At 47.6% G+C, this 9,820-nt stretch overlaps 1 protein-coding gene across 6 annotated transcripts in view; it reads left to right on the top strand.

The window, feature by feature from the left end:
* Positions 1–9,820, top strand: part of PLEKHA4 (pleckstrin homology domain containing, family A (phosphoinositide binding specific) member 4) — a 24,492-nt gene that overhangs the window by 5,644 nt on the left and 9,028 nt on the right. For 5 of the 6 annotated variants that reach the window (XM_010849578.1, XM_010849575.1, XM_010849577.1 and 2 more), the window contains 10 exons: positions 855–1,073; positions 1,438–1,717; positions 2,347–2,421; positions 3,668–3,715; positions 3,845–3,925; positions 4,091–4,240; positions 4,960–5,058; positions 6,423–6,563; positions 8,087–8,186; positions 8,269–8,345. In XM_010849578.1, the coding sequence (XP_010847880.1) occupies positions 855–1,073; positions 1,438–1,717; positions 2,347–2,421; positions 3,668–3,715; positions 3,845–3,925; positions 4,091–4,240; positions 4,960–5,058; positions 6,423–6,563; positions 8,087–8,186; positions 8,269–8,345 (1,270 nt within the window). The remainder of the gene's footprint in view (positions 1–854; positions 1,074–1,437; positions 1,718–2,346; positions 2,422–3,667; positions 3,716–3,844; positions 3,926–4,090; positions 4,241–4,959; positions 5,059–6,422; positions 6,564–8,086; positions 8,187–8,268; positions 8,346–9,820) is intronic. The other variant, XM_010849579.1, reaches the window with a different exon arrangement.

Below are 9,820 nucleotides of genomic sequence, written 5' to 3'. Positions count from 1 at the left end.
CACAGCTTTGACTAGATGGATCTCTGTCGGCAAAGTAATGTCTCTGCTTTTTAATATGCTGTCTAGGTTGGTCATAGCTTTTCTTCCAAGGAGCAAGTGTCTTTTAATTCCATGGCTGCAGTCACCATCTGCAGTGATTTTGGAGCCCCCAAAAATAAAGTCTCTCACTGTTTCCATTGTTTCCCCATCTGTTTGCCATGAACTGATGGGACCAGATGCCATGATCTTAGTTTTTTGAATGTTGAGTTTTAAGCCAGCTTTTTCACTCTCCTCTTTCACTTTCATCCAGAGGCTCTTTAGTTCTTCTTCACTTTCTGCCATAAGGGTGGTTATCTGAGGTTACTGATATTTCTCCCGGCAATCTTGATTCCAGCTTGTGCTTCATCCAGCCTGGCATTCCGCATGATGTACTCTGCAATATAAGTTAAACAAGCAGGCTGACAATATACAGCCTTGACGTACTCCTTTCCCAATTTGGAACCGGTCCCGTTGTTCCATGTCCGGTTCTATTCCATGTCTATCAATACTGCTCCCCCAGAAATCTCCACCCCATGAGGCTGCCACCCAAACAATGTCAGATTAAAAAAAGGAAAGGCTCTAGGCTGTCTCTGTCTACTTGCCCCATTGTTCGGTCTGGAGATTCATAGTTTGGGCCCAGAGACATGGATGGACCTTGTGGCGTTGCACAAGACACTACTCAGGCCTCAGTTTCCCCATCTGCAAAATGCGGACAATGGTTGATAGTGCACTACCTCCCTTTTTTTTTCTTTGTAGATTCCTTGTCGGTGAAATGAGAATAAGGGCTGTTATAAGATTCAAAGGAGTGATGTCTTTTTTCTGTGTCCATTCTTTAGTGGGCAACCGAGGTCATCTGCACGGCCCCAGACTGGGGAGGGTCCAGGAGGCCCCGGTGGTCCCCCAGAAGTGAACAGGGGCACGGAAGAGGGGCGCGGCTCAGAATCACCAGAGGTGGCGCGGCTCTCCAGAGGTCGTGGCCGACCCGGGCTGCTCACTCCCAGCCCCACGGCTGACCTGCAATCTGGACCCCGAATTCGGAGGACGAGGAGCCCAGAGTAAGTTGGACGAGGGAGTCTGGGATGAGAAGGTTCTACTCATCGGAAGGGCTGAGCTTCCGAGGGCATTCTGAGGGCGTGGCCGAAGGGCAGGGCTGGGACTGGTTAGGGGCGTGGCTTAGCGCCTTCTCGAAGGTGTGTGTGACTTGCTGGACGCTTGCTGGGTCAGAGTCTGTTGAGAAGTCCTAAGGAGGGGATGTCACAAAGAGGGAAATTATTCGGGATCGAGCTACTAGAGGAGGGTTCTGCTCCAGAGAGACAATGAGACACACTGAAGGGAGGCACGTCTTTGAGGCTGACTTGATGGATGGTGGGATGAGGGAGCTCTTGTTGACGCAGTTCGCCTTTTCTCTCCTCTCCACAGCCTGTTCACACCCCTCTCTCGTCCTCCCTCGCCTCCGAGCCTCCCCCGGCCCCGTTCTGCTCCTGCACGCAGACCTCCGCCCTCCTCTGGAGACGCGGCACCTTCTGCCAGACCCCATACCCCTCTGAGTCGCATCGATGTCCGGCCTCCCCTGGATTGGGGCCTCCAGCGCCAGACCCTCTCCAGGCCCCCCACTCCCCGCCGAGGACCGTCTTCTGAGGCAAGGGGAGGAAGGCCTCCCAGGAGTCCTCAGCACTGGAGTCAAGAGGCCAGAACACCGGTGAGCAGAGATGGCAGGGAGAGGGACTACAATGCCCATATGGCCAGCGGGCTGCCTTTCCAGGCCAGTCTCTAAGCCATTGGCTCCTGGGTATCATGGAGATTGTAGTTCAGCATAATCGCAGCTGGGTTCAAATGTGAAAGGGAGAGTGAACTTTATCTCCTGTCAGTTCTCAGGGCTGTCTTCAGGCTAGCCTTTGGCAGTTATTACCCCTTAAACATTATGAAATAGTCCAGAATATGCTCCTCTGATACAGTACTGTGAGAGATAGTGTGCATTGCATCTGCCTCGTGTGTCCAGTTTTCTCTTTCCAAATTGGTCACCTACTATTTTCTCTGAGCATCACGGGATTGCAGCCCAGAAAATCCAGAGCTAACCACAAATGTGAGAGTAAGAGTAGACTGCAACTTTCATTGGTCCCTGGGACTGTTTTGCAGGCTGTTCATTTCTTATCATCCTGCGTGTCGCCACAGTGGCACACAGCTGGAGAAAAGATAGTTGAAGTTCGGGGGCCCAGTTCTGAACCTCAGAGAGTCTCCTATGGCACTTCAATGCCAGACACATCCTTTCTATATCTGTTACTAAGACATGCCAATTTGTAAACATCTCTATTTGAATATTCCTCCCAGGCCCACTCTGGAACCTCCACATATCTCCAGCTCCCTCCAAGGCCTCCTGGGACCCGGGCTTCCATGGTTTTATTGGTAGGTATCCTGGGGCACCTTGAACCTGCCAGAGCCCCTCCCATGCTTTCTTTGCTATAGTGAATGTCATCTCATTGACTAGTGTGCCTGGAGAAGGCTGGGCATTTCAGGGTGCCTGCATAGGTGCTATGTCAGTTTCCTAGGGCTCCTGAAAACTCAGCTCCTGAAAAACAGCCTGCAAACAGCATATGTATACAGAATACCTCTCCACCATTCACACAATCTTCTTGTTCAGTCGCTCAGATGTGTCCAACTCTTTGTGACCCCGTGGACTGTAGCACGCCAGGCTTCCCTGTCCTTCACCAACTCCTGAAGTTTGCTCAAACTCATGTCTATTGAGTCAGTGGTGCCATCCAACCATCTCATCCTCTGTCGTCCCCTTCTCCTCCTGCCTTCAAGTCTCTACCAGTATCAGGGTCTTTTCTAATGAATTGGCTCTTCACATCAGGTGGCCAAAATATTGGCGCTTCAGCTTCAGTGTCAGTCCTTTCAATGAATATTCAGGATCAATTTCCTTTAGTATTGACTGGTTTGATCTCCTTGTAGTCCAAGGGACTCTCAAGAATCTACTTCATCTTTCATTTGAGTCTTAAAGTTTTTCCATAGAGATTTTGTATGCCATTAGTTAAGGTAACACTGATAGTTTTTATATTTATTTGAATGGTGTATTCTTCTTTTTTAAAAATTATTTTCTATTAATAGTTATTGATGATGTAGAGATGTTTGTATCTTCCTTTTACATCAGGCATCCTTGCTGAATTCTCTTATTTGCTCTAATAATTTTTAAAGTTTTTTTGTTTTTTTTTCTTTTAATAATTTTTTTCTGTTGGTTTTCAGGGCAGATGAGTGCATCATCTGTAAATAATGATGGTTTTATCATTCTCCTTCCTACCCTTACACTTTTCTTTTTCTTAAGTTACAGCTTTTGTCAAGATCTCTAATACTGTGTTAAACTGTCACAGTGGCAGTGAGCATCCTTGTTTTATTCTCAATCACAAAGGAACTGTCTAAATTTTCTCCATCGGTTATTGTATTTGCTATAGTTATTTGGTAGCAAAGCCCACTGGGTCTTCCTAAAGCCAAAAATCTAGCAATTAGTCTACTGAGGTTTGCTTTTGCTAAAGCTTGGAACAAAGGTAATAAGGACAAGGGGTGCCAGCCAGTAGAAATAGGGCTCAGCTCAGCACTGAGCTACAATGAGGACTTGTTTGGGCATGTGACCCCCAACTTTTCTCTTTCTCCTCAGCCGGGACCCCCTCTAGACTCAACCTTCCATCAAAGCTTGGAGACAGATGTAAGTGCTACTGATGCAACCCTTGTTGAATTCGCAGAATTGGGGATAGAATGTTTTGGAAGGTGGGAGGGTGGGCAGGGCAAAGAGCCATGTCTGGTCCATTAGCAGCTCCTGTCTTCCTTTCTCCAGACTCTGCTGACCAAGTTGTGTGGGCAGGACCGGCTCCTGAGAAGGCTGCAGGAGGAGATAGATCAGAGGCAGGAGGAGAAGGTACAGGACTCTGGGACAGGGGAGGGAGGGGGACACTTGGCCTCTCCACCTGCCCTTAGCCCATCCTGACCCCCAGGATACGAGAGGATACCAGAAGCCAGCTTTTCTCTTGCCCTGAGGCTGGGTATGGTTTCAGAAGTCTAACCATCTTCTCTCTTGGTGCAGGAGCAATTAGAAGCAGCCCTGGAATTGACCCGACAGCAGCTGGGCCAAACAACCAGGGAAGCTGCAGCTCCTGGGAGGGCTTGGGGGCACCAGCGCCTCCTGCAGGACCGATTAGTCAGTGTGAGAGCCACTCTCTGTCACCTGACTCAGGTGAGCGTCTGGGAAGGGGCATACCTCCTAGGAGACCCCAGGACTCCAAGTGGTTACTAAAGGGAACTTTAGTTACTTTACCTTTCTGGACCTTAGATGCCTCTTCTGTAAACTTGAGATGATTAAAGTAATATTTATTTCTTACGGCCATTGTGAAGATCTCATAAGTATATGTAAACGAATCACAGAATATTTAACGCCTATGCACCAAGTATATGGTAAGCATTACCTGTGTTAGCTGTAATTATTGTTACTGTAAAATGGAGACATTGATAGTACCTACCTCACAAGAATTAAGTGAGAGCTAAGAACAGTGCCAAGTAAATGTGCCAAATAATGTTAAGTAAGTGCCGAATAAATGTTAGCTGCTCTTGTTACTATTGGGACTGTCAAAGAAGTTTCTGCTGCCCTGTGGGGCATAAAGTTTGTAGCTTTGTCTGTCCAAGAATTCATTAGATCTGTGGACTCTGTCACCCTAGAGGAGTGCAGAGGTAATCCAGAAGATTCAGGAAAAGCTGTTCTATGTCTGCACTAGCTGTTCATTGAATGGCAGGTTCCACACAGATGCTGGGGTTCCCAGTAGTCTGAGCAGAGGCCCTTGGGATTGTGGTCCATATAGCCCCAGGGGACACTTCCTCCTGCTCAGCTAGGAAAAGATAGAATGGGGAAAGATATGGTGGGTGGGCATGCTAACTGTCTCTCTTTTTCTGGGACCTGAGGAGCGAGAGCGTGTTTGGGACACATACAGCGGCCTGGAGCGGGAGCTGGGCACCTTGAGAGAGACCCTTGAGTACCTGCTGCACCTCGGGTCCCCCCAGGTACACCCCTGCCCCAAGCCCCCAAGCCCTGCCTTGCTCTCCCAAGTTCACTCGGTCATCTCAATAAATGCAAGAAAAACAGTTATAAAATGTAATATCCTTTCAGGGTCTTCCCTCATAGCTCAGTTGGTAAAGACTCCACCTGCAATGCAGGAGACCCCGGTTCGATTCCTCGGTTGGGAAGATCCCCTGGAGAAGGGAGAGGCTACTCACTTCAGCATTCTGGCCTGGAGAATCCCATGGACTGTATAGTCCATGGGGTTGCAAAGAGTCAAACACGGCTGAGCCACCTTCACTTGCACTTGACTTTCAATATCCTTTCATAATAAAATCTCTCAGCAAAGTACGAATATAAACTACTTCTTTAACCTGATTAGGCATCGATAACAAACCTACAGCAAAGCATTGTTGTTGACAGTGAAATACTGAAATCTTTCCCCCGATGTTCAGAATAAGGCCAGGATGTATGTTATTGCCAGTTCCAGTTAGCGTTGTACCAGGGATCCTAAACAGTACAAGTGAGTCTAACAAATAAGTCAAAGGTATAAGGACCAAAGAGGAAAAAGTAAAGCTGTTTTTACTTACAGATGATGAAATTGTATATGTAGAAAATCCAAAATAATCTCCAAAATAATCTGTTAGCATAAGCAAATCCAGCAAGGTAACTGAATGCAAGAGTAATACACAAAAATCATCTTCCTGTATGCTAATACCAACAATTAGAAAATAAGTATGTATAAACACTAGTGTTTACAATTAACATAAATTAGCTATCTGAAAGAAGTCTAATGAAAGATATGCAAGACATCTACTCTGAAAGCCACAAAATGTCATTGAGAGAAATGAAAGAAGGCCTATATAAATGGAGAGATGTACCATGTGCATGGATAGGAAATATACTAGTATAAAGATGTGGTCTCCACAGATTGACTTCCCCAGCAGGGATCTGCTGTCCCAGTACAATATGTGGAGATTGACAAGCTGACTTTAAATCGTCTCTGGAAGTGCAGAAGGCCGAGAGTAAGCCAAGGCAGCCTCCAAGAACAAAGCCCGAGGACGAACACAACTGGATAGTGTCTGACTTTAAAGCTACAGTTAACAAGAAGGCAGTGTAGTACAGACACAAATTTAGACGAATAGACTAAAGGGATGGAATATTCAGAAACAGACTCATATTTACTTATATGGTCACCTATTTACAACAGAGGCAACACGGCAGAACAGTGCAGAAAAAGACAGTATTTATGATAAACGGTAATGGGTCAGTAGAATGGGGAAATTTCAGACCCTTTCCATGGCTTACCGACTTTAACCCTCCTTGCATTTTCCCACCTCTGAGTAACAGATTCCTTTCCTCTCTCCAGGACAGAGCATCTGCTCAGCAGCAACTGTGGATGGTGGAAGACACGCTGGCAGGTCTGGGGGGCCCCCAGAAGCCACCGTCCAACACTGAGCCTGACTCCCCATCCCCTGCTCTCCAAGGCGAGGAGTCCTCAGAGAGGGAGGTGAGGCCACACACATCTTTGCCACCTCCAGTTTCCTGTCCCGTCTGCCCCTGGCCTAACCCACTACCCACTCACCTCTTTAACCCTTGATCGGCTAACCAACCCCAGGTACATATCCTCTATTTCCTCGTTTGGTATTATGGTCATAGTCCAGATGTGTGCTTGACCCACAGCACAACAACTTGGTGAGTTGCCAATACCTCACAAGGTCCAGTTGCCTGCATCTCAACTCCAAACTCAGTGATGACACATCGGTAGCTTGAAATTGACTATGGTGGGAGTATTTACACCATGGAAATTGGCAGACTGCTGCAAAGGAGGGCTCTTTTCTTCCAGAGGGCATTTGTTAAACATTTACCTGATACCACTGATCTTAATCCCTCCCCTGCAAGGTTTTTTTTTTGGGGGGGGGAGTTTTAAGTTTAAATATTTGTTTGCAGTTTATTTTGGTTTTTCTAAATAGACATTCACATCTGTAAACAGTAGGATTTTGGTTTCAGCTCCAACCCCCAATTCCTTACAAGTTTTTATTCTCATACATTGGCTAGAACTGCCATTTGTTGCTGTTCAGTCGCTAAGCCGTGTCCAACCCTTTTGTGACTCCATGGACTGTAGCACACCAGACTCCCCACGGGATTTCCCTAGCAAGGATACTGGAGTGGGTTGCCATTTCCTTCCCCTGCAGGGCTCTTTAGAAAGTGACTAGAAAGTGCCTGACATAGAGTAAGCCCTCAGGAACCAGGAGCCATTGTGGTCATAGCTGAGTAGAACTGTTGCCGGCCCTGATCATCAGGTCATGTATCTGGGAGACCTGGATTTTGATCTCACCTCTGCTGTCTTTGTGACATCAGTCATTGACCTCATTCTCTGAACCTCAGTTTCCCCATCTGTCAAATAGGGATAATAATAGCATCTCATACATTTACTGAGGGGATTGGATGAGATAATTCTGGTAAAGTAGTTAACACCATGCCAGATGCATAATCGTTATAAAACCTCGCACATGGACCAGTGTGGGAATCCCTGGTGGTCCAGTGGTTGGGAATTCACCTGGCAGTGCAGGGGACATGGGTTCTATCTCTGGTTCGGGAGGATTCCACATGCTTTTGGGTGACTAAGCCCAAGTACTCCAACTACTAAGGTCCGTGCCACCTAGAGCCTGTGCTCCGCAACAAGAGAAGCCACCACAGTGAGAAGCCCATGCACGGCAACTAGAGAGTAGCCCCACTCGCTGCAACTAGAGAAAGTCTGGGCAAAGCCACAAAGGTTTATGTGCCAGGCACTGTTCTAAGCGCCTTCCTTGTATCCATTCGGTCTTCATATCAAAAGGGTGAAATGAGGCACAGAGAGGGAAAGTAACTTGCCCAAGGTCACACAGCAAGCAAAATGGCAGAGCTGAGGTTTGAAAACAAGGTCTGGCTCCTGGTTTTCAATCTTAATCCTACTTATGCAGTGTCTGTACTGCTATGTGCTTGAAAACTGTAATCCTAGTGATCTATTATCCACTTTCCTGACCTCCCCAGAGCCTGACGGAGTCCCTGGAATTGAGCTCATCCCGGTCCCCCGAGGTGGACTGGGGGAGGCCCCCAGGGGGCGACAGAGAGCTCTCCATCCCTCGCTCAGGTGAGCATCTGGGGTTGGGAGGGACTCACTGGGCATTCTGCATCCTCACCACATCCTCACCCGTCCCATTCTGCTCCTCCAGGAATTGTATCTCCAAGGGTCTCCCGGGCTTCCAGCCCCGAGGGTCGCCGCCCCACTTCCCCTCAGCCAGGAACCAAGGTAGGCAGTCCATCCAATCTCCTTGGGTCCATTGTAACCCTTTGCCCACTACAGATCCCCTACTTCTGGGGAAACATCTGGGAGAGGAGCATTCCAAGCCACACCCCAGAGAAGAGAGAGAGAGATTTGTTAAGAGCACTGGGATTGAATTTTGTCTCTGCCACTTCTAACCTGTGTGACTTTGGGTTGGTTAAGAAACCTCTCTCCCTCCATTTTCTCATCTGCAAAATGGAGCTGATAGCAGTGTCTACCACCCAGAGCTGTTGTGAAGAGTCCAACTAGGTGAATGCCCCTGAAGTTTGAAAGTAGTGACTTTGAGCAAGCACTTCATTCATTCATTCATTCATTAATCATTCATTCAACAGACATTTATTTAATGCCTTCTTTGCTATCTAATAAGGTAGCCAGCAGCCACATGAGGCTATTTAAGTTTAAATGAATTTAAATGAAATAAAATAAAAAATCACTTTCATTTGAGGAATTCAAATATTCAGGAGATACACGTGACCAGCAGCTATCCTGTTGAATAGTGAAAATATAGAATATTTTCATCATTCAGGAAAGTTCACTCAGGACACAAATGTGAGCAAGATGAGAAAAAAACATCCTTCTCTCATGAATCTGACATTCTAGTGGGAAGAGGTAGATAGTAAATAATTGACTGTAAATTATTTTATGTAAGTGCTAAATAAATAAAAACAGCCTGGGGAGGGGATTTGGAATATTGGCGAAGGGATGGAGTTGTAAATGTTTTGATCTGGGGAGGCTTCTGTCAGGGAAGGAGCCCTGGGGATGTCTGGTGGAAGAGCGTTAGAGGCAAAGGGAAGAGTGTTTGCAAAGGTTCTGAAGAGTCTGGCGTGTTGGAGGAGCAGCTAGAAAGTCAGTGTGGGTGGAACCGAGTAACCGAGTAAGGGGAAGGGGGTGCTGATGAGGACAGAGAGGTAATAGGGGCAGATCGAGCCGGGCCTTGTGGTCCAACGTGAGGACTTAACTTTGACACTGGGTGAGCTGGGGCCATGGAGAGTTCTGAGCAGAGGAACGGGAGTTTCCACAAATGGAGACTGGTGCTCTCTGGCGGCCACTTGGGGAAGTGGACTGTGTGGATACCGCCTGAATCATGGTTGAGGGGGCCAGTGGGATATTTGGCCGGGACTGATAACAATTGTTTGCACTGACTTAGAAGTGGCGACCGGAGAGGGCAATGGCACTCCACTCCAGTGCTCTTGCCTGGAGAATCCCACGGATGGAGGAACCTGGTGGCCTGCAGACCATGGGGTCACTAAGAGTTGGACACAACTGAGCGACTTCACTTTTACTTTTCACTTTCATGCATTGGAGAAGGAAATGGCAACCCACTCCAGTGTTCTTGCCTGGAGAATCCCAGGGACGGGGGAGCCTGGTGGGCTGCCATCTATGGGGTTGCACAGAGTTGGACACGACCGAAGCGACTTAGCAGTGGCAGAAGTGGCGACATC

Source organism: Bison bison, unplaced genomic scaffold, assembly GCF_000754665.1.
Source record: "Bison bison bison isolate TAMUID 2011002044 unplaced genomic scaffold, Bison_UMD1.0 scf7180017864285, whole genome shotgun sequence".
NCBI lineage: Eukaryota > Metazoa > Chordata > Mammalia > Artiodactyla > Bovidae > Bison > Bison bison.
This window is presented reverse-complemented; position numbering and strand designations above follow the sequence as displayed.